This window comes from Oncorhynchus nerka, linkage group LG12 (assembly GCF_034236695.1).
Source record: "Oncorhynchus nerka isolate Pitt River linkage group LG12, Oner_Uvic_2.0, whole genome shotgun sequence".
NCBI lineage: Eukaryota > Metazoa > Chordata > Actinopteri > Salmoniformes > Salmonidae > Oncorhynchus > Oncorhynchus nerka.
Genome location: NC_088407.1, coordinates 59422834 through 59447012, shown reverse-complemented (window position 1 = coordinate 59447012; position 24179 = coordinate 59422834). Strand labels below are relative to the sequence as shown.

General features: G+C 44.0%; 1 protein-coding gene across 1 annotated transcript in view; it reads right to left on the bottom strand.

Moving 5' to 3' along the window:
* Positions 1-24179, bottom strand: part of LOC115138476 (ryanodine receptor 3-like) — a 180874-nt gene that overhangs the window by 114546 nt on the left and 42149 nt on the right. Inside the window, exons 3-12 of the mRNA XM_065025690.1 lie at positions 14133-14237; positions 12767-12787; positions 9729-9803; positions 9420-9498; positions 8110-8222; positions 6989-7088; positions 6799-6892; positions 5841-5915; positions 5200-5356; positions 4222-4386 (exon numbers count right to left, since the gene is read on the bottom strand). Of these exons, the coding sequence (XP_064881762.1) occupies positions 4222-4386; positions 5200-5356; positions 5841-5915; positions 6799-6892; positions 6989-7088; positions 8110-8222; positions 9420-9498; positions 9729-9803; positions 12767-12787; positions 14133-14237 (984 nt within the window). The remainder of the gene's footprint in view (positions 1-4221; positions 4387-5199; positions 5357-5840; positions 5916-6798; positions 6893-6988; positions 7089-8109; positions 8223-9419; positions 9499-9728; positions 9804-12766; positions 12788-14132; positions 14238-24179) is intronic.

Sequence of the window (24179 nt, the reverse complement as noted above, 5' to 3'; positions counted from 1 at the left end):
TTGTAAGTCGCTCTGGATAAGAGCGTCTGCTAAATGACTTAAATGTAAATGTAAATGTAAAAACTCATGTTGATCCCACAGATTAAAATAGGAACAGAAAGGAACTAAATAAACTGGTACTTTTGGGGGATTTGAACCGGTTCAGAACTTTATTTTGCTCGTCAGAACAGTGGAACAGAACTAAACTATTGGAAAATAATGTTGGTTCCAACCCCTGATTAGCGGTGTTGAGTATGGCTAGGCTGTAACACAGGTGCTGCTGACATTACAGGCTATTAGGCTGCATTGCTGTGGAGTTGAGGGACTGTCATATAATTGCACAATCCTCCAGTGGCGTGTATCCAAGGAAAGCCAGGCTTCCCAAAAACATTGACCAATAAAAAAATGTTACAAAAGACTACATTTATCATTAGTCTCTGTGTTTCATAATTTTCCTTCAATTCGCAAGAGGCTGAATGCATCTCAACGAAGAAAGCATCCGAGCGAGCGAAACAGCGCCCCTCTGTCTCTATATGTGTAACCAATCTATCTGATGCTGTCAGGTCAAAAAGAGTATTACATTGTTGCCGCCTTTCCTTGCATTGAATGCAAGGAAAGCCAGCAAGCAATAATATAAAAAAATTAAATAGCCAATCAGCGTTTTAAGCTAAACTGAGTGAGCTCAACTGTGAATGGTCCTGGCATAGGGCTGTTGCGGTGACCACATTTCCACCACACCGGCAGTCATAAGTCATGACCGCAGTAACATTCTACATAATCTCCTTTTATGCACTCTGGACATGCTTTGGTAGTACCCAATTTGCTAACTACCAACAGTTCTTAATGGCCTGGTACTCAGGGCTCTATTGTTCCTCCATCAGGTGCAAATGGTTTGGTACTCAGGGCTCTAATGTCCCTCTAACATCAATACAAATACAATCTAAAATCACATCAAATACTTCTCATCAAAATAGTAGGCCTATCTTACTTTTAAAACTCACCTCACTGTGATGATCAATTTGAAGAAAGAAGTTCAACAGCAGGTTGAAACAGTGTAAAACATGGTTGTTGTGTATGTTGTTTCAAAGCCCAACACAATGAAATGCACAGCGCTTTCTAAGGTGATGATTCATTCAAAACACCCATTCACATATTAGAAATGATGCATAGGCTTATGAGCCCATAGGGTACCATTTAAAGTAGTGCACTAAAGCCCGAAAGGAAACCGGAATAAATATTATGATTGTGCTGTTATACAAAATATAGTCTCTACTGCATATTACGCATGGAAGAAAAATGGAGTGAGATAAGTATTCTTATACAGTGCATTTGGAAAGTATTCAGACCACTTGACTTTCTCCGCATTTTATTACTTTACGGCCTCTCTAAAATGGATAAAATTGTTTCCCCTCCCTCATTAACCTACACACAATACCCCATAACTGCCAAACAAAAACAGGTTTTTAGAAATGTTGGCAAACTTATTAAAAATGAAAAACTGATATCACATTTACATATGCATTTAGACCCTTTACTCAGTACTTTGTTAAAAAACCTTTCGCAGCGATTACAACCTCGAGTCTTCTTGGGTATGATGCTACAAGCTTGGCAGACCTGTATTTGGGGAATTTCTCCCATTCTTCTCTGCAGAGCCACTGTCAGGTTGGATGGCTTCGCTGCACAGCTATTTTCAGGTCTCTCCAGAGATGTTCGATTGAGTTCAAGTCCAGGCTTTGGCTGGGCCACTCAAGGACATTTAGAGACTTGTCCTGAAGCCACTCCAGCGTTGTCTTGGCTGTGTGCTTAAGGTCGTTGTTCTGTTGGAAAGTGAACCTTTGCCCCCAGTCTGAGGTCCTGAGCATTCTGGAGCGGGTTTTCATCAAGGATCCCTCTGTACTTTTCTCCATTTATCTTTCTCTCGATCCTGACTAGTCTCCCAGACCCTGCAACTGAAAAACATCCACACAGCATGATGCTGCCACCACCATGCTTCACCGAAAGGGAGATGCCAGGTTTCCTCCAGACATGACACTTGATATTCAGGCCAAAGAATTCAAATCTGGTTTCATCAGACCAGAGAATCTTGTTTCTCATGGTCTGAGAATGTTTAGGTGCCTTTTGGCAAACTCCAAGCGGGCTGTCATGTGCCCTTTACTGAGGCTTCCATCTGGCCACTCTACCATTAAGGCCTGATCTCCCATCTCCACAGAGGACCTCTAGAGCTCTCTCTAGAGCTCTCCCCCGATTGCTCAGTTTGGCCAGGTGGGCCAACTCTAGGAAGAGTCTTGTTGGTTCCAAACTTCTTCCATTTAAGAATGATGGAGGCCACTGTGTTCTTGGGGATCTTCAATGCTGCAGAACTATTTTGGTATACTTTCCCAGATCTGTGCCTCGACACAATCCTGTCCCAGAGCTCTACAGACAATTCCTTCGACCTCATGGCTTGGTTTTTGCTCTGACGTGCACTGTCAACTGTGTGACCTTATATAGACAGGTGTGTGCCTTTTCAAATCATGTCCAATCAATTGAATTTACCACAGGTGGACTCCAATCAATTTGTTGAAACATCTCAAGGATGGTCAATGGAAACAGGATGCACCTGAGCTCAATTTCGAGTCTCATGGCAAACTGCCTGAATACTTATGTAAGATAAGTATTTTATTTTTAATAAATGTGCAAACATTTCTAAAAACCTGTTTTTGCTTTCTCAATATGCGATATTGTGTGTAGATTGCTGCGGGAAAACATTTTTTTTTAGAATAAGGCTGCAACGTAACAAAATGTGGAAAAACTCAAGGTTTCTGAATAATTTCCAAATGCACTGTATACTAAATGATATATGTGTGAAATTAGTTTTGATTTAGAATGGACCATTACCATGCACCTGTCTCAGAACTGGGGAAGGGGGGAAAAATACATGTAATCTATCCACTTAAAAACCATGGTTAATTTTAATGCCAATCCTGTTGTAAAGCGAAGCTACAGTATGTGCTTAATATTAGGAAAGTTGAGAAATAAATATAGTAAGCCTATCCTATAGAAAGCTAATGGGATCCTCCTCTTTTTAATAGTGGCTATCAAAACTCTGTTTTCTCACGCAATTGCATAGCCTATAGAAATGTTGCGCAACCTGGGCTCATATGAAGTGTTTGATTAGATTTTCGAATCCATTTGCATTGATGTCAGAGTGATTAGAGGGACAATAGAATGCTGAGTACCAGGTAGTTAGCAGGTTTGGTAGGATATTTATGACCATCAGCAACATCAGAGCTTGAAGTGTTAGTTACCCTGATTAAATGGTCACATGGAATTTGAATGCGGTCATGACTCGTGGCTGCCGGTGTGGCGGAAATATCACTGTATTAGACTAAGCATATGTGATTTGATGATTTTGAATTGTTGAAGTTGAAATGGTGCTGGAATAGTGGAGGCAGCTCCTGTTTTCTTTGCGACAACTCTGTGATTCTAAATCAATAGTTGATTAGTAGTCCAAAATATGTCGGAAACATTAACTTGATTGACCATGCTGTAGGTTATGTAACTGTTTGTTACATGCAATATGCTTTGTGGACAGATGTTGCTCTCCGGTTTAGTGTGGAAACAAAGGTGTGGTTGAATTTATTCTGCCAGTGTCTTCTTATTGTCTCAGCTTTAGGCCTTTTAGGCTTTAAACAACGCAATTACCACAACACATCGATTGTAATGTCTTTTTTCCCTGGCTTGGCTTCCCCAGTGATTTTACCCACACACCGATACTGCAATCCTCTCACATCTCATTCATTACAGCCAGAGGATTTGGATCAGTGTTTTATTTAGTTACAGAGAAAGCACACTTCTTTCAAAACTATCAGCTAGAAAACCACCAAAATAATCATCATCTGCTCTGGGAATATATTATATTTTTATATATATATATATATATCATTATATTTATTGCATGTGCTTCTGGTCAATTGTTATTTTAATGGGATTTGTTTTATTACTGCTAGTGTAATAGTCCCTTGAAAATAAAAGAGAGCCGCACACTCTAGGAGCTCAGATGCAAAAAATATAATACCAACGTTTCGACAGCCAAGCTGTCTTCTTCATCAGGGTATAATCAGAGTATAAAGTGTAATAGTCCCAACATAATCATTCTCAATGAAAGTTGAAAGTCAGTTAATTAATTAGAATATAAATGTTTAACGCAAGTTCTCACTGTATCAAACATTTGACAAATAAATCAGTGCATTGGTGTCTCACCCGTCTCTTGAGAGGACCCAGGCGAGATGATTTCACATCAGGCGCCTGGTAAGACAGCCAGAGTCCTGTAGCCACGTGCATGACGAAGCAGATTGAGTCCCCATACTTAATCTCTGCCATCCCCATGCCCTCGATGTCCCGCTTAGGGCTCGACTCCAGCTTTTCCTGGAGGGAAGGAAGGACCCAAACACATCAAGATATCACACTCCGTTTAATGAAACTTTGATGAAAGTCTCCAAGTCAGGCTCCAGACAATGTATGCAGTTTTATTCAAATCACACATTTGATTATGCAAAGTGTTGAGGGAACTTGATCTATGAAAAGTAATTTAAAAGATGGTGACAGATCTGTATCAGGCTGGTCAAGGACTGGAGGAGCACTGACATCTCTATATAATATTACACACGCAAGAATGTCTAGGTTAATAGTGAGGCAGACGGAGGAAGAGACAAGAAGAGGAGATACAGTGTGTATAGCCTAGATCAATGAGCAAGTGACAAGATGATGGCCACAGGCAAGACCCCATGAATCACTATAGATTTGTTTCCCCATTAAGAATGGACACAATAGAAAAGGTATGAAATGTAAAGTGTATTAAGCCTATGATAAACTGCCTCAGTAATATGGTGGGTTACACCATGCTGTTGATCCATAAGTAGGAGGTCACTAATTGCTCCCAATCACTGGCTCAGTCTAAAACACCCTTGCCAAGAACAGACTTAAAATAACCTTGTCCTGGTTGGTATGGGGCCACAAGTCGAAACATTTTCCAGAGCAACTTTGTGATCGAGAGACAGTCTGAGGTGTGTGTGTGTGTTTGTACATCCGTGCGCACTTGTGTGTGTGCGTACGTGTATCCCTGCATCAGGTCGCAGTTGCAAATGAGAACTTGTTCTCAACTAGCCTACCTGGTTAAATAAAGGTGAAATAAAAAAATAAATATGTGTGTGAGAGATATAGCTGGTCCTGAGCGCTGACCTTGGAGGCTCTGAAGCAGAAGGCGGTGGAGGAAGTGTCAGACTTCTCCCGGTCCTGCAGCACCACCCCCCTCTCCTCCGTCAGGGCCAGGTAGTGCCCCGTGGTGAGGTGGCGGAGACGGAAGGGCTGACCCCAGCGAATGTGACTCCCGCTCCAGCTGTCCAGGGGCACAGAGACGCACACGCGTGCAAACACACACACAACGGTATCAAGAACAACAACAAGCCCCTAGAAGCATTATATCCCCTAATTAGTTTGTGTACACATGATGAACTAGCTGCCAGACTAGCTGTTAAGTAGCTGGCATCATGTCATGTGCATAGATAATTACTAAATGGCTGAAAACACCTAAATAATTAGGCATGTAATACCCATTTTTATGACTAGACATTTTTGCCCAGATGCTTACATCAAAACAAAACAGTGTCAAAGCCATATCAGATTAAACATGGCTGACAAATTCCAGATCTGACAGTGCAGGGCATATCTGAGAGGAAAGCCACTGATATTGAATCTTTCAAATACTTTACAAATGGTTGGTGTCAAAAAGCATAATGAAACATCAAAGTGAGTCGGAGCAGAGGGAGGCGGGGAAGGAGAGGTAGAAAACCTAGAGAGGAAATAAAAAGAGCTGAACTCACCTGATTCTGAGAGGCTCCAGCCTCCACAGAGACCTGGCCTTCGCTCCTGCATTCCCCGTCTCATAGTTCACTATCCTGGGGGCACGAGAAGTGCATGAAAGGTCTGGATCACTGCAATGTTTTAATACTGCCACAGGCTCATAATGGTCATGTTTTATGACTTTAGCAGGATTCCATCTCTGACTGCTTTATTCCCTTCTGTCACAGTGATATCCGGTCAGAGGAAGGAAGGCTGAGAATGGGACCTCAGATGAACCTTAATATTTACCCTCACGGAAACCGCGCGCATCCTTCATCCAGGACACCCACGTAACCAACGGAGACCGAGAGCAACACTGTCTATTAACGATGTGGGTGACTGGCTCCAGAGATAAAAATGATCTTTCATGGTCCTTGTTGACTGTTTGGACCCTGTCTGATGGACCTTTATGAAAATGTAAGGTCTTAAGAAAATGCTCCCTTTCAAGGACTAAGAGGAAAGCCAAGGCTATTTATTCAGCAGCATATTATTGCCACACACAAACAGTGAGCTAAAAATTGACAGTGTGACTGGGAGGAAGATGAAGAGTCCTTCACATGACTTCGGCGCCTGGCGATGGTTATACGGACTAGAGCACTGTCTCCCCGACCCCCATGTGCCTTTTCCTCTGCTACCTTGCTGGCTGTCATCACTAGCGCTGTGTGACTATAGAAAGCAAGGCAGACATTATTTCTGTGCTTCTCTCAGACCCAGCTTCACACTGAGTAGTGACAGACCCAGCGTCACACTGAGTAGTGACAGACCCAGCGTCACACTGAGTAGTGACAGACCCAGCGTCACACTGAGTAGTGACAGACCCAGCGTCACACTGAGTAGTGACAGACCCAGCGTCAGCCAGGTCAGCCACATTCACAACAGACTAAGGGGAAAACTAATTTCTTAGAGTCTTTTTAGCTGTTTCCCAGCTGTAGGTCTCACCTCTGTTGCTCATCACTCTGGTCAGACCCTGGGATGGTCAAAACCTCATCATGACCATGGAACAGACGCAACACATGGCCACCCAGCAGGTAACCTTTAGGAGGATGGATTAACAGCACCTTTAATTGATACCCACAACATTTCAAACAACATTATAAGCCAGTGACGCTAAATGAACCGTTGGACCTACCCTCCTCCACGTTGCTGCCGGAGCAGGTGGGGTGGACGTTCCACAGAGTCTGCATGAAGGACGCGTCCACTTGGATGTTGCCATTGGAGATGGACAGGTGCTGGTGAAGACAGAGGAACATTATGTTACACACACTATCAATAACTACAGTATGGGGACACACTACCAGTAGGCCTATACTGCAGGGCCTATGTCAAATACCCAGTTTGATTCAAGGAATTGGGCCAGGCTACAACTCAGAGGTTTGTCTATGCATGCATTGGAGGGCGTGATAGGAAGGCTGTTATCGCTGCAGTAGATTTAGAATCATTCATCAAACTGGAGAAAGGCTGGTGCTGGAGAGTGTACAGGACTGCGAGTGGACTCAGGAATCTGGGTTTGTGTGTGCGATGGTTCTGGGTTTGTGTGTGCGTGCGTGCGTGCGCCAGACACTTGGGGAATTCTCCACCTCCCTCCTCCATTACTGGACCTGGAGGTTCTGTAGGCCTGGTTAGAGGGAGCATCTCACTGGTGACAGCAGAGCCCGGAGCCGTGGCAGTAACAGTAACATGATAATGGGACTCTGGCTTAGCGAGGGCTGCCATATCGCTGCTGAAGACCCATAAACATGGGCTTGGCTGGGCTGGCTGTTGTCACACTCTCCCTGCGTCATGCTTAAGATGTTTTCCAGGCCCAGCATGCCAAGGCGCTGAGGCCCACACAGTGGGAATAACACAGGGGTGTCTGGGTCTGGGAGATGCTCATAGATGGGCCTGAAGAGGAACAGGGGAGCAGGGCTGGCCAGGCTGCACAGTGTAGGGAAGGAGGGATAGGGGACAGAGTAAGGTAGGGTACAGTAGCTGTTCAGTTTGACAGTGTTGCTCTCTTCATCCCAGCTGTACATATGTGGCCTTCCCCTGCTCTTTCTTAGCTTCCTATCCCAAATGTCTGGTCTGCTTTAATGGACAGATTGAACTGTGTGGGAGGGAGACACCTTCAGTCCAAGAACACGATCTACAATCTTTGGCTAACCTACAGGATTGACTGGCATTATGGCTCTGTTCAATGGGGATGGACACTTTAAAAAGCCTATAATATGTATTATTCTTAATGAGATGTTTATAGACTGAGGGTGTACTCACAAGGTATCGTTCTGATGACACGCTGACAAGGATGAGATCATCTCCGATGCGTACCTTCTCACCCTCTGACCTCTGTTTGGAAGCAGGATGGATGGTCCACCAACAGGCTTCACCTGAATAATGTTATTTATAAATCTATGATCTACATAAGAGGTTCTCATTTGGTTTTGCCCCCAAATTTCACCAGGATGTCTCATTCGCATCCCAATGTTTTGGGGGTTAAATGCAATCTGGAAAACTATTTTTAATGCTATATTGATAGTAAATGTAGCAATTATATGACAAGGGAACAACATTCCCATCTTTTTCATTGTCAATAATTATATTTTGCCCAATTTCCTGATGAAGAATGTTAATAAGTTCACTTGTTTGAGACCACAAAATCAACCAAATCCAAACTGCGCTGCTATATTCTATATTAAAAATACTGTAATTTAAGAAAAATATTTCAGAGATTAAATTATAAAAAATGCATACAATACAAGGCCACTCTAATATGTGCAGTCCTGTCACGCAACACAATGCCACAAATATCTCAAGTTTTGAGGGAGCATGCAAATGGCATGCTGACTGCAGGAATGTCCAGCAGAGTGCTGCATGAGGCAAATGGTGGTCACATTAGATACTGACTGATTTTCTGATCCACACCCCTACCTGTTTTTTTTAAGGTATCTCTGACCAACATATGCATGTCTGTATTCCCAGTCATGTGAAATCCATAGATTTGGTCCTAATACATTTATTTAAATTGACTGATTTCCTTATATGAACTGTAACTCAGTAAAATCATTGAAATAGTTGCATGTTGCGTTTCTATTTTTGTTCAGTGTACATACACAGATGGTTGAGCTACACAGAAAGTTGAACCTGTAACTACTGTTTGGGAATAGATGACAACGGTGAAAGCAACACACACAAGCGAGCACAGCATAGACACGCAATTACATTCAAGACACACAAATGTATTCACACCAACTCTAATATAGTGTAAGCCCACTCACACTTAACATACAAGCACCATAGCAACCAGCCTTCCAATAGGTGGAGAGCCAGACCATCTTTTACATCTCTATGAGACATGAGCTGAGCCTCGACATTGTGACAAAGAGCCAATCGAAGACATTTATTTTAGTCTGCTAGGAATGTTTTCAGGGGAGATCCGTAAATCCCTCTTTTCATGTAGTGCTTAAGATAATCTGAAATGAATACTGGGGCAGGTCAAATCCTACATGTGTTGAAGTCCCAGTCAGAACCCCAGCTATGAGTGACTGTGTGCTAGTGACCCTAGAGCCCGATAGAGGAGGTTTTACCTGTTGAGTCCTCCTGCAGCCCCACATCAAAGGACAGCTTATCTGTCTGTGACCTTGAAGTCTTCAAACAGGTCAGATACTGCAATGTATAGACACACATCAAAGCAACATGAAAACGATAATCAAAAGAATCACACAACTCTGCTGTAGCATTCAGAACTGGAACAAATATCAGTACTACATATGCAACACATATTCCTATGAAATGTTATAAAACAGTAACTATGAAATAGTAACACATGGAATAATGACAAAACAGTCCCCGGTTCTTGGGTATTGTATGAGAGTGTACGTGCAGTGCAGTCTCACCATAGCGCTAAAGGAATGCCTCAGGAGGATGGCGTGTCCATACAGAAGTGTTCTGTGTCCACCACCCTGAGCCGCCTGTGGAGACAGCACAATACCCATCACACACCAGACACACTATAAGACAGGATGTCCCCCGTGACCTCTCTGTCTCTCCCTTTCACTCGCTCTCTCTCTGTCGCTCTATCACTTATCTCTCCGTCTGAATCACAGTTAGAGAACTAAGACTGTGATGACTTCACACAAGGCAGGGGGCCACAGACTGCCCCAGCCTGCCCCTCTCAGCCTGTCCTCTCCTCTCTGACGACGGTCCTGAAGTCCACAACACAACACTGAAAGCATGCAGTCAGACATGTCACTCAGGGGATACGCCTGCTTCCTGTATCCATGGAGAAGAATACAGATGATCGTCACACGGCTGCAGGTAAAAAGGAAGGGGGGTGAGAAAGAGAGCTCTCTGCCTCTAATGCATTGGTAACAAAGACCTTGTGTTACAGTAAGAAGGGTCTGGTTTGTGACAGAAAGCAAAAAGACACAGGAAAGACACAAGGTTCCACTGCGGTTTCACAGCAGTTCGAGGAGATGGGTAGGGGAAAGAGTGATGTGAGGTCACTACTTGGGCTCTGCTTGCAAACCTGTCCCTTCGCTCTGCAGGCAACCATGTGTTACTCACCTTTCTTATGAGCCTCTATGGAGCAGTAAGGTAAGAGAAAGTTACATTACTGAGAAGGGTATGTAAGTTAAAGAAAATATATGAGTTTTACAGTATTGTAAACTACGCATAGTCTCTGTTGGTCAATCACAGATGGTTACGTGCTGTGCAAGATCTTATTTGAGACATAATTGATTTTGCATGCCAGTGTCTTCTTAACCAAACACACTGTGCATCCTCTATCTGTGCTGCTTTTGCTAAGACAATAGCCTCCAGTTCAATGCAGTTGCCATGGATTATCAGACTGCAGCCGTGCCAGCACCATGTCAGGCTGTTCAGGCTTCCTGAGGGAAAGTTTAATGTGCATCGGGCATATCCAGCTGCATTCAACCCAACACAATCTGAGAGAACTAGACCAGCTCTAAACATAACACTTATCATAACCTCACACCATCCACAGCTGTGGCAGCCTCAGATTCCTCTGTCCCTAGCGTCCCTGGCCCAGAAGGGGAAAGGCTATTTGATCAAAGGCGGGGGGGAAACAATCTCCCCCCCAGCTGTTGCCAGGAGATGACATGCTGACATCAATTGAGAAAGCATGACCTTTAGCAGCACATCACCCCCCTGCATTTATCCAGCAGCCACCAGGGTGACAGCAATGGGGTCTCTCTCAAAGGTGGCACTGAAATACCACTGCACACGTCACCCTGCCACAGGGTATCAGCTTCACCCTGCCTTACCCTGCCTCACCCTGGGCACTTCAGTCACTGACTTCGACAGTTTGACCTTTGATCCTTAGCCCAGTAAACAAAGTTATGAAACCACAAGTGTGTTCACTGCTCAATTTGGACACGTTAGAGGAACTTCACACAGAATTCCATTTGGGGTCACTAGCTGAAACGGAGCTGTATGGAGGTTTGATAGCTTACTTCTGCAACGTTGTTCTGAGCCTTGTGTGTTCACTGTTCACAATATCTATAACCCCTCAAACAAACACAAATATCAGTCCGAAATACCATTACTAAGATCATATTCCACTTTAAGGAATCCCTGCCTATTAGTATAGAGACCAGCTGAATACGGTATATCAATAAGTTATTTCTTCTTTAAGTCAATACCCTCCACTGTAGCTCATCTGCTCAATAATATTGATTCCAGAAACTACTATTTTCCCTTCGTGGTGTTTCCTCCATTGACAATTCGGAGCAGGAACAGAGGAATGGAGAGTGTTAGTGATAAGAGATGCATATGAGGAGAGAGAATTTACGGAGATATAACCCAGTGTTCAAATGTTTTCTCCAGACCAGGTCTGAATCAGTCTCCACAGCATTCCTTAGAGAGAGGACAGTCGTGCATCAAGGAGAAACAGTGACTAAAGGCCTTCCCTCTGGTAGTATGGAACTGGTCTAGCAGATCACGTTAACGGAAGTTACTACACAAGTGTAGATGCAAGGGGGTTAAGAGTGGCAAGTAGAACGCAGCTTAGCTGTTGCAAACAAGCAGTTTCACTTGAAAACGTCTCACTAAGCTTTAAGGGCACATGAAGGCCCAGTCTGCCTGTGCTTTCCTCTTGCCAAAGGGCCTTTCCAGTTCACACAGCTGTGATGGAACCAATCAGGCTTGATGTTTTAATTCCCCATCATTTGGAGTCCAGTGTGGTCGCTAAGCTGCAGCATTGACAAGTCCATTTATCTTTCAACTCAACTCAAAGAGTACGAAGCTCCACAGCTTAAATTATGGAAATTCTTTCTATCATTAGCAGTTTGGCAAGGCAACAACGAGTTGGAGTTGCTTCACTTCCCAAATATAATAACTCTTTTTTTTTAATCCTTCCAAATGTCAGTGTATTGATTTCTACAGTTATAATTCATGTAATGTAGCTCACTATTGTATGCCTGAAGTCAGGTGCAGAATTTGTGAACAGGTAAGAATTTGTTGGTAATATTCAGGGATTCTGGACTTACTCCTAAATCCCCTAAGGAGGGACTGAAGACTGACATTCATCTGATGTTAATCCAGGAGAGGTGTAGCATGTTCTCTTTGGCCAGAGGAAATGTGAGCAGTAACTGTTGAGCGACACCATTTGTATAGCAAGTCTATACCCGGTTCCATTTGTCTTTGTCATGTTGCTAAGTGCTGTGACACAATCGACTCACTTCTTGAAATAAATCCATAATGTCATTAGTCGTTTCAGCAGCATACGCATTAATGTTTGCATATAAAAAGACACTAGCTTTCTGTGGGGAATCTATTTGTTTTTCCTGAAGGGACTATTGTAACCCTAGGATACATTTCCAATGAAAATGGGAGAGCAAGCTGCGAGCAAGACTAAACAGCCATGCGCTAGAGAGGTGACAGGAGAGGAGAATGGAATGAATGGTGAACATACCCATCGGTCCTTTCCTCGAGGCTAACAGGTGGAGAGATGAACAGAACACAATGGATGAACATAGCAATGGTAACAGTACAGCTCTGTTACAGCTGATTAATGAAAAACAAAAGCAAAATGTTCGCAAAGAACAGCACAGTTTTAACAGAAATTATTGTACCAATTAAGATCACTGTATCAGAAATGCTTTAATTATCTGTCCATTAAAATAAATGAGAAAACAACTGATCACAGAGGAATGAGATGATAAATGATCTAGTATATGATCTTATACTTCTTGGCTCACTCTACTGATACATTATACTCTTAGCACTAAAATACAACATCCTGCAACTGGTAATGAACTACAGAAAGACCGGAGGCACACTGAAACAAATTCTTTATACTCATGTCAGAAAGATACAGAAGTAAGATCAGTAAAACACTGCAACTTGGAAAAGTACGACATCATACCAAAAAGGATGAGAAATTAGCATATTTTCATATCTGCCCCCCATTCCTTCCTCTGAAACATTAAACATGACATTTTAGGACAAGCAGCGTTTAGGTTGCTCCCTGCAAGAGGAGCAGGGCGAGAGCAGCGTGTAATGCTGTGTTTCTGTAGGGCTGCCTTGTAATCGCAATGTCCCAAACACATGACTGTGGACTAAGGAAATAGGTCTTTCATCCGTTGTACTTACTATAACTGCCTGTCCAGATGAGATAGGTAGTGTAGTGACTACAAATACATTAGCTACAGTACATACACATATGAACTTGCTCAATAATGTCCATATGTAGGTCCATTCAATGAGATTGCCTCCATTACCTCAGGTGTGTGTATGCGACAGTGACTCTGTCATCTGGACATGTTTGCTTCTCTGTGCCTGGTGTATAAAAAAGGTAGTTACAGCGCAATTCTGCTTTATAATGGAAATGATACTGTAGCTTTGAGAGCTTTTCTTTTCTGCCTCATTGTTAATCAATTGGTCAACCTCCCAGCACAGGGAAGAAACACTTCCGGAAAGCTGCAGCTAAGAGGTACTTTGCCTCTTGACGATGGTCATCCACATTAGAATTCATGGAGGGCTCAACCTCCCAGCGCCCAGGTCTCCAGGCCAATGTAATAGGCCAATTCCTCTCATTTATCTCTCTCAAAGAGAAAAAAGTGTTTGAACATAAAACTGAGGCAACTCCAGTCACCGTAATAAACAATTTCATAACATGACCCTGAAATCCTAAAATGAATCAAATGGAAAATGTGAAACAGGGGATGTTCAGTAGTTTCCCTTTGGGCAGAGAGCACTTTGTGAAAATACTCCTCTCTGCTGTCTGCCCTGGGGTAGGAGTGTGTGTATAGATGCTGTGGTAGAGGGACAGTACTCACCCCTTCACTGTTCTGGCCAGTCTTAGCCAGCATCTCCTGCAGGGCCCGCACAGAGAGAGACTGCTCCAGCACAAAGTTGCATATGCATAGGTCTGGAGGGACATACTGGAAGAGACAGGAGGAGGGTAATCAGGGTTAGGTTGTATGCAGGGTTTCCCAAACTTTTTATAGTCCCGTACCGCTTCAAACATTCAACCTCCAGCTGCATACCCCCTCTAGCACCAGGGCCAGCGTACTCTCAAATGTTGTTTTTTGCCATCATTGTAAGCCTGACACACACAGACACACTCAGTGGCGGTTCTGGGGTGGGGGCCAGGAGGGGCCAGTGCCCCTGTGACAACAATTTTGGACCCCCTTGTGGCCCCCCTAAATGTGGAGTATGAAATCATTTTTACATTACCCTTTTTTTGCTATCTTTCTTTTTTTACATCTGTTATGAGACAGTGGCAACGATGATGATTATGAACATGGTATTTTGCCTGCTAATGCCTGCAATGCAGTGAAGATAACGATGACAACAATAATGTCAAATGTAACTGGCCCCTCTAAGAGTACAACTGGCCCCAGCTTGGCCCCCCCAGTTGAATTGGTCTAGAACCACCACTGCACACACTATACAATACATTTATTAAACATAAGAAAGAGTGTGAGTTTTTGTCACGACCCGGCTCGTGGGAAGTGACAAAGAGCTCTTATAGGACCAGGGCACAAATAATAATATAATAATAATCAATCATTTTGCTCTTTATTTAGTCATCTTATATATAAAACCATTTGTTCATCGAAATTGTGAATAACTCACCACAGGTTAATGAGAAGGTTGTGCTTGAAAGGATGCACATAACTGCAATGTTGGGTTGTATTGGAGAGTCTCAGTCTTAAATAATTTTCCACACACAGTCTGTGCCTGTATTTCGTTTTCATGCTAGTGAAGGCCGAGAATCCACTCTCACATAGGTAAGTGATTGCAAAGGGCATCAGTGTCTTAACAGTCTTAACTTGCCAAGGCAGGATACTCTGAGCGCAGCCCAATCTAGAAATCTGGCAGCGGCTTCTGATTAAATTACATTTTCACAGAACCGCTTGTTGCAATTTCGATGAGGCTCTGTTGTTCAGATATCAGTAAGTGGACGGGAGGCAGGGCATGAAAGGGATCCAGTTGTTCGTGTCATCTGTGTTGGGGGAAGTACCTGTGTAATTGCCCACCCAAAACACTCAGGTGCTTCGCTATATCACATTTGACATTGTCAGTAAGCTTGAGTTCATTTGCACACAAAACAATCATACAATGATGGAAAGACCTGTGTGTCGTCCTTGTTAATGCAGACAGAGAAGAGCTCCAACTTCTTAAACATAGCCTCAATTTTGTCCCACACATTGAATATAGTTGATTATAGTCCCTGTAATCCTAAATTCAGATCATTCAGGTGAGAAAAAACATCACCCAGATAGGCCAGTCGTGTGAGAAACTCGTCATCATGCAAACAGTCAGACAAGTGAAAATTATGGTCAGTAAAGAAAACTTTTAGCTCGTCTCTCAATTTAAAAAAAAATGTGTCAATAGTTTGCCCTTTGATAACCAGCGCACTTCTGTAAGTTGTAAAAGCGTTACATGGTCGCTGCCCATATCATTGCATAGTGCAGAAAATGCATGAGAGTTCAGGGGCATTGCTTTAACAAAGTTAACCATTTTCACTGTAGTGTCCAAATGTCTTTCAAGCTGTCTGGCATTCCCTTAGCAGCATTCCCTTAGCAGCATTCCCTTAGCCTCTCGGTGGATGCTGCAGTGCACCCAAGTGGTGTCAAGAGCAACTGCTTGCACGCGCATTACCACTCCATTATGTCTCCCTGTCATGGCTTTTGCACCATAAGTACAGATACCAACACATCTTGATCACCAAAGTCCATTTGATGTCACAAAGCTGTCCAGTACTTAAAAAAGATCCTCCCCTGTTGTCCTGGTTTCCAGAAGAGGATGTCTTCCTTAATTGACCCCTCATAAACGTAACGGACATATACCAGGAGCTGTGCCAGGCCTCGTCTGTTGACTCATCCAGCTGCAACGCATATAGTATGGGGCTTGCCTGTCCTAGCCACTAGGTAGCTCACCATATAAGACGCTTCTAGCCCCTTCTTATTAATGGTATCTGTTGCTTTCATACCCCTTACTACTCGAAAGTCGTCCAAATTCTCACTCAAAAAACTCCTGTGGCTTATTTTTCAAATTGGCATGCTTTGTTTATAAATGTTTGCGCAAGAGTGAAGGTTTCATCGAGTTGTGCGATAGTACTTTTGCACATATAACACACTGTGGCTGAGGAAAAGCACTACTCCCAATAGAAGTGAACCCCAAATCAATGTAGTTCTCATATATATGCTTTTGGCAGTGAAACAAGGCTACTCAGGTGAGAAAAAAAACTCACCCAAATGTATAACCCTGTTGGAAAATATAAATGGACTGTTTGAAAATGTGAAGAGAAAAAAGGATATTTTATTTTTTTCAATGTGAACCACATTTTTATTTGGCGTACCCCCGACGGCATTGCACATACCCCTGTTTGGGAATACCTACAGTAGACAATATGCAATTACAAGTGAGTATTTCAAACTGTGTTGAAAAGGCTAAAATATGAAATGTAAACCCAGAATAAGGCTTCATATTGGTCACTAGAGAAGACCGGTCCTCAGATTGTTTAGTCACAGACTGACTGAGTGTGTTGTTCACTCAGCATATTTGTCTATAACATCCATGACTGATAATCATAACAACCATCAATCACAAACACCAGAGATTGATTGCACTTGAAAACCAATTTGGGATGACTGTTCCACATTCCTTTAGCACTGCAGAGTGAGAGGAATGCAATAACACAGATGTCGGTGAAAACCTCAAATCAATCTTATTTGACAGGGGAAAAGCTTACAGTCATATGTCTCTATGCTGCTCGTAAAAACATTATGGAGTCCGGTCAACCCAGGTTGCTCTACGTGATGCAACTTTTCAACTAAAGTTTTCATTTAAAATGAAAGGTAAAGTTTATTCATGACTAATTTGACCAAGGGGAGCTTTAGCTACTGATTTAAAAAAAAAAATGTATCATCCACTGATCAAGGGCCAAATTCCAAATGATTACTGCCAGGGTTGGGGTCAATTCCATTTCAATTCCAGTCAATTGAGGAAGTACACTGACATTCAAATTCAAATTATCTTCAATGCTTTTCAATTAGGAAAATGTGGAATTGGAATGTGGTTTACTTTCTGAATTGACTGGATGTGACCCCAACCCTGATTACAGCCAGTACCTATAGCACCGGTGTATGTGGATCTTGGTCAAACTAGAGCTCACACTCACAGAGAGTATATGAATCTGTGAGACAGAGCACAGTGGGACAGAGAGAGGGACTGCAGCACCCATCCCTTCTCCATACAGGACAGGGCAGCAGTCTGACAGAATGAGGCAGAGAGAGGGACTGCAGCACCCATCCCTTCTCCATACAGGACAGGGCAGCAGTCTGACAGAATGAGGCAGAGAGAGGGACTGCAGCACCCATCCCTTCTCCATACAGGACAGGGCAGCAGTCTGACAGAATGAGGCAGAGAGAGGGACTGCAGCACCCATCCCTTCTCCATACAGGACAGGGCAGCAGTCTGACAGAATGAGGCAGAGAGAGGGACTGCAGCACCCATCCCTTCTCCATACAGGACAGGGCAGCAGTCTGACAGAATGAGGCAGAGAGAGAGATACTTAGTGACCTGTACCGCTACAAGATAAATGAAGCACACCAAAAACACACTGTCCTCCTTTTTAGGTAGCAAGATGTAAAACTTGGCTAAACTAGTTCACCTTGTTAGAGGTAAATCTAACTTTAAATTGGAACATCAGACAACTTATTGCTGCTCTGCTGTGAGCCTCCCTGCTTGCTACACTCAGGTAAAACAAAGTCAACATGTGAAACCTAGAGCTGTATCGATGCAGCTATCTGTTCTCTAGGCATTTTAATTATGCACATTTAAATCATGGTGGAGTATGGATCCGGAGAGCTTGACCAACGGCGGCAGGACAGTGGATTTACGCCAGCAAAACAGAAATGTCATGATTTGTAGTGACTCGTGTAGTAACGCAGGGGTCGGCAACAGGCGGGGATTATTTTTGGCCTCCCAAAGTGTTTAGTGAATAAATAAATCATCACCATCATGGTGGGAGGGGGGGGGGTATGTGATTGTGTCTCAATGTAATCAAGGTATGAAATTATAGTAATTTTCAAATACAAATCTATTTTTGAGTCTGGTTGTGGTCAATTTGCAGTGTACAAATTATTATCATTATTTTCCATCCCCCCCGGCGCGACCATTTGCCCCGACAAATATTGTCCTGTACCGGAAGCCAAGTGTCTCTCTCAGGGCAGCCTCTAGCATCAGCTTCAGAAATGTCAAAGATACTGTATGTCAAAATGGCTTAAAGTAATGTCCCCCGACTTCACTTTAATGACCTATTATCATGCAGTCAATTTTGAGATAACCACAATTTTATAGTAAAAAACACACACACACAATTTACCACGACAGAAGCACAAACACTATAAAAACTTCCATTTGATCAGCACCCAACCCAGAGCCCTCTAAGCAAGCTGTTTTCTAGAAATACCTCTCCTGATCTACTCTTTCTTGGCATGCTGTTGGGGAAACACAATACGGGGTAGCAGGGAGGAACCTGCTCCAACCATACCTCCACACCCTGGTTTCCCCAGGTGGATAACAGGCGACCTCTGACAGCAGAGTGGAGCGGTCTGGTAATGAGAAGGATGTTGAGGCTCTGGGGGCGTAGGCCTGTGTGTCCTCAATCAGAGAGGGCATATCATGAAGACAGCTTTACAGCAGCTTGTCTACACACTGCTCTCTTGTTTATGTCCCATGCTGTGGGAGGGGAGCAACTAGACTGGGCTTCCCATCTTCTCTGGGGAGGAGGTCTAAAGGGTTACACACCTCTTTCACTTTGATTGCCCCAAAGAGATGACCTATCAATATACCTCCTTCGTGTTCACTATAATGCATGGGTGGGAAAACGTTTTGGCTCGAGGGCCACATCGGGATTTCGAAATTCAACAGAGGGCCACACAGATTTTTTTGGGACTGACTTGTTGTGAAAGTCAATTTGAGGGCCAGAAATTGGGCAGTTATTTGAAAATACAGACCTTCAGGACTGGCCTGGAGTTTTTTATTACTCACACCTCCCTTGGGCCGGATTGAATAGGCCATAGTTTGCCCACCCCGGGCATAATGGCAGAGCACATCCTGTGCATTAGAGTAGTTGGCTGAATCCTCATCTCATCTAAATATTGATTGACCATCTCATTTATTAAACATTGACTTTACAGTACAGACGTGTATTGTTGATTTAGAGATGGGGGGCTTCAGCTCTCTGGTGGTCCTACCATGGGATAGCTAACAGGGAAGAGCAGCTAGCCATAAATCACAATCAACTGCTCATTCATTGGCTGATTGATGTCACAGTTTAAAGTGTCAATTAGCAGTTGAAACAATAACAAAGTTAACTCCCCGCTACTGTTTTGGTAAAAAGCAGAGGGATGGGGCCAGCTTGCTCATAACTTGCAGATAGTTGTTGACACATCAACTAGGATTAGGGGGCATGGCAATTTGTGACTTGTTTTGGTTAACAGTGGCTGTATCGGAGGGGGAGTGGTTTCACCTCTGCTAAGCAATCAGTATTAGTGTTAGTACTTCAGTCTCCCCTGGCAGCTGTAAACGGCGGTTGTGTCAGTGGCTCCATACCATGCTCTCACTTCAGTATCTTACCTAGTTATTTTCTGAAGATCTAATTTCTGTTCTTTAGTAGCTTTGGCAACTATGTGTGTTTTCTATACCTGTTGGTGTTTCTCCCTGTAGGCTTCACAGACACTCCCCACCCCTTGGCTGCAACCCTTCTAATTTAGTGTACCCTATGTGCACAACCCATGTGGAATTCTGGGTCTCTGGCAGTGTTTGGAACTGACGATCTGCGGTCAAGAATGCAGAGTTCATCTCAGCCTATGTTGCCCTTCAGTCCCTTGACTTTTTGGCCCTGATGAAGACATGGATCACCCCAGAGAACACTGCTACTCCAGCTGATCTCTCTTCATCTGACTACTTTTTCTCTCATAGTCCAAGAGCATCTGGTAGTTGCGGTGGTGGCACAAGGCTACTAACTTCTCTTAACTGGAGATTTTCTCCCTCTCTCATGCTGTCACTGGTCCACTCAAGCTTAACATTGTTTTCATCTATCGCCCAGCAGGTGCCTTGACACCTTGCTAATTTCACGACGATAGTTCACCGCTCTTCGTACTTGGCAACTTCAACCTCCCGACGTCTGCCCTCGATTCATGTCTTTCCAACTCCCTCTTTCCACTCCTTGCCTCTTTTGACCTCATCTTTATTAGAGGCTGTTTGCCTACTAATCTCACGACAATCCTCCAAGTCTCTGATCACTACTTTGTTTCCTTTTCGGTCTCCTTTTCCTCCAACCCTAGTCACTCAGCCCCTACCCAGATAGTCATGTGACGGTACAATCTTCGCTCTCTCTCCCACTACTCTCTACTCTTCTTTCGTATCATCTCTCTCTTCTGTTAAATGCTTCTCCCTCCTGTCTACTGATTCTGCGGCCCTACTCTCCTCCCTTTTCCGCATCCTATGACTCGCACTGTCCCCTTTCAATGAGTGACTCATTGCGAGCTTACAGAACAGGGCTGCAGGCATCTAAGCGAAAATGGAGGAAAAATACATTTCCGCAAGACCCATCATCCTTTCACTCCTTCTCTACCTTCTCTTCTGTATCTGCTGTAAAAGCCACTTCCTATTACTCTACATTTCGAACTTCTACCTCTAACCCTAGGAAACTCTTTTCATCCTTCTTCTTCCTTAATCCTCCACCCCCTCGCTCCTCCCTCTCTGCTGACGACTTTGTCAACCACGTTGAAAAGAAGGTTGACGACATACACTCACACAGAACTACCCAACGCCTTGAGCTCTTTCTCCCCTTTCTCTCCAGATGAAATCCTGCGACTAGTGACGTCTGGCCGCCAGAAAACCTGCCCACTCGAACCCATCCCCTCCTCTAGACCATCTCTGGAGACCTTTCACATTCCTCACTTCCCTCATCAACTCATCCCTGACCACAGGCTGTGTCCCCTCTGACTTCAAAATGGCCTGAGAAACCTCCTCAAGAAACCAACACTTGACTCATCTGACATTTTTTTACACTTGAGAGTGCGGTCTCTGACCAACTTGCCTGCTATTTCTCTCAGAACGATCTTCTTGACCCTAACCAGTCAGGCTTCAAGTTGGGTCACTCAACCGAGACTGGCCGCTACTGTGTCATGAAGGCTCTCCACCAAAGCTGACTTTCTCTCCTCTGTTCTCGTTCTTCCAGATCTATCCACTGTGTCTGCAGCATGGTGTCCCCCAGGGATCGTTTCTCTCTATACACCAAGTTACTCAGCTCTGTCATATCCTCACATGGTCTCCTATCATTGCTATACGAATAAAACTCAACTACTCAACTACTCTGCATGCCTCGCAGATATCTCAGCTGGGATATCGGCCCACCACCTCAAACCTCAACAAGACGGAGCTGCTCTTCCTCCCGGGGAAGGCCTGCCCGCATAAAGATCTCATCACGGTTGACAACTCCAGTGTCTCCCTCCCAGAGTGCAAAGAATCTTAGTGTGACCCTGGAGAATACCCTGTTGTTCTAGACTAACATCAAAGCAGTGACTCGCTCCTCCAGGTTCATGCTCTACAACATCCGTAGAGTACGACCCTACCTCACATGCAGGCCCTAATCCAGGCACTTGTCCTCTCCCGCCTGGACTACTGCAACTTGCTGTTGGCTGGGCTCCCCGCTTGTGCCATCCATGCAACTTATCCAGAATGCGGCAGTCTCCTGGTTTCCAACCTTCCCAAGTGCTCCCATGTCACCCCGCTCCTCCGCACACTCCACTGGCATCCAGTCGAGGCTCGCATCCACTACAAGACCACGGTGCTTGCCTATGAAACTGCAAGAGAAATTGCCCCTCCCTACCTTCAGGCTATGCTCAAACCCTCAACGTGAGCACTCCGTTCTGCCACCTCTGGTCCCTGGACCCTCCCAACCCAGTCCAAGATGTTCTCTGTCCTGGCACTCCAGTGGTGGAACCAGCTTCCCCCTGAAGTCCTGGCACCCCAATGGTGGAACCAGCTTCCCCCTGAAGTCCTGGCACCCCAATGGTGGAACCAGCTTCCCCCTGAAGTCCTGGCACCCCAATGGTGGAACCAGCTTCCCCCTGATGTCCTGGCCCATCTTCCGAAAGCACCTGAAACCCTACCTCTTCCATTCACACCTCATCTCCCACAAAAAAACAAGTCAGGACCCAACACTTGCACATTGACTTACAATGCCTGTGATAGCTAGGTGGGACAACCACATATGTTAAGGTGTTATATGGAATTATAACCACGTTTTAGGCTATACAGTGTTTGTTTACATTTACTTTGTTTACACACATTGGAGTAAAACAAGCTGACAGTTGAACTAAGCTCATGAGGCATTTATAAGTTATATTCTTCAAGAATCAAATGGGTCCATATCATTAACTAATTCATCTAAAATAATGTAGCAACTGCTGATTGTCCCTTTAAACATGCACCACTTAAATCAACATTATTGGTGCCTTGTGTCTGTGTCCCTACGCCACACAAGCCGATTTGTTTCATCACTAGGGAGGGGGGCATCCAAGTCAATCTGATCATTCTGATCTTGGGTTGTGGTTGTAGTGGTAGTTGCATCATTTTCCCTCCTTCCTCGTCTCTTATCCCTGGGGGATGATGGTGTTTCATACAAACTGTAACACCAGGCAATGAAGACAAAGTGGCAGACAGTGAGATCATCCATCACACCTGTCTAGTGTAATTACCATCCATTCTTGGATGGAAGCATCCGGACCTTCCCAACTGCCTCTCCTTCAATCCCTAGGTGAGTGCTGTGGGGTAAGGGTAAAGAGGGGGAATACTGTAGCTGTGCAGCGCATACATAAATCACCATCACCCCAAAACGCTCTCTCTCTCTCTCTTACGTTCTGTGTCTGACTTTCCGGCCTCACTGAAATGAATCAGAGACCATGTTAAATGTTTATGATTAAAATAACAATCAATGAGGAAATATCCAATTAGCCTGTACTGTCAACAGGCTCTCCTATGGGAAAACAATCATGCCATGTTACAGTAAAAGAGGGATGGGACTGGGGAAGTGCTGATGAGGGAGACAACCACTGGCTTCACTGTGTAATATTGTCACTTGGATATCTGCAGCGCTGCAAAGTAGCCTCTTTGATGTGCCATGCTGCAATGCTTTCATAGACCTATACAGCAGTGTTCTTTTTCCAAGTACAGTTGAAGTCGGACATTTACGTACACCTTAGCCAAATACATTTAAACTCAGTTTTTCACAATTCCTGACATTTAATCCTAGTAAAAATTCCCTGTCTTAGGTCAGTTCGGATCACCACTTTATTTTAAGAATGTGAAATGTCTGAATAATAGTAGAGAATGATTTATTTCAGCTTTTATTTCTTTCATCACATTCCCAGTGGGTCAGACGTTTACATACTTTCAAATAGTATTTGGTAGCATTGCCTTTAAATTGTTTAACTTGGGTCAAACGTTTCGGGTAGCCTTCCACAAGCTTCCCACAATAAGTTGGGTGAATTTTGGCCCATTCCTCCTGACAGAGCTGGTGTAACTGAGTCAGGTTTGTAGGCCTCCTTGCTCGCACACGCTTTTTCAGTTCTGCCCGCACATTTTCCATAGGTTTGAGGTCAGGGCTTTGTGATGGCCACTCCAATACCTTGACTTTGTTGTCCTTAAGCCATTTTGCCACAACTTTGGAAGTATGCTTGGGGTCATTGTCCATTTGGAAGACCCATTTGCGACCAAGCTTTAACTTCCTGACTGATGTCTTGAGATGTTGCTTCAATATAGCCACACAATTTTCCTTCCTCAGGATGCCATCTATTTTG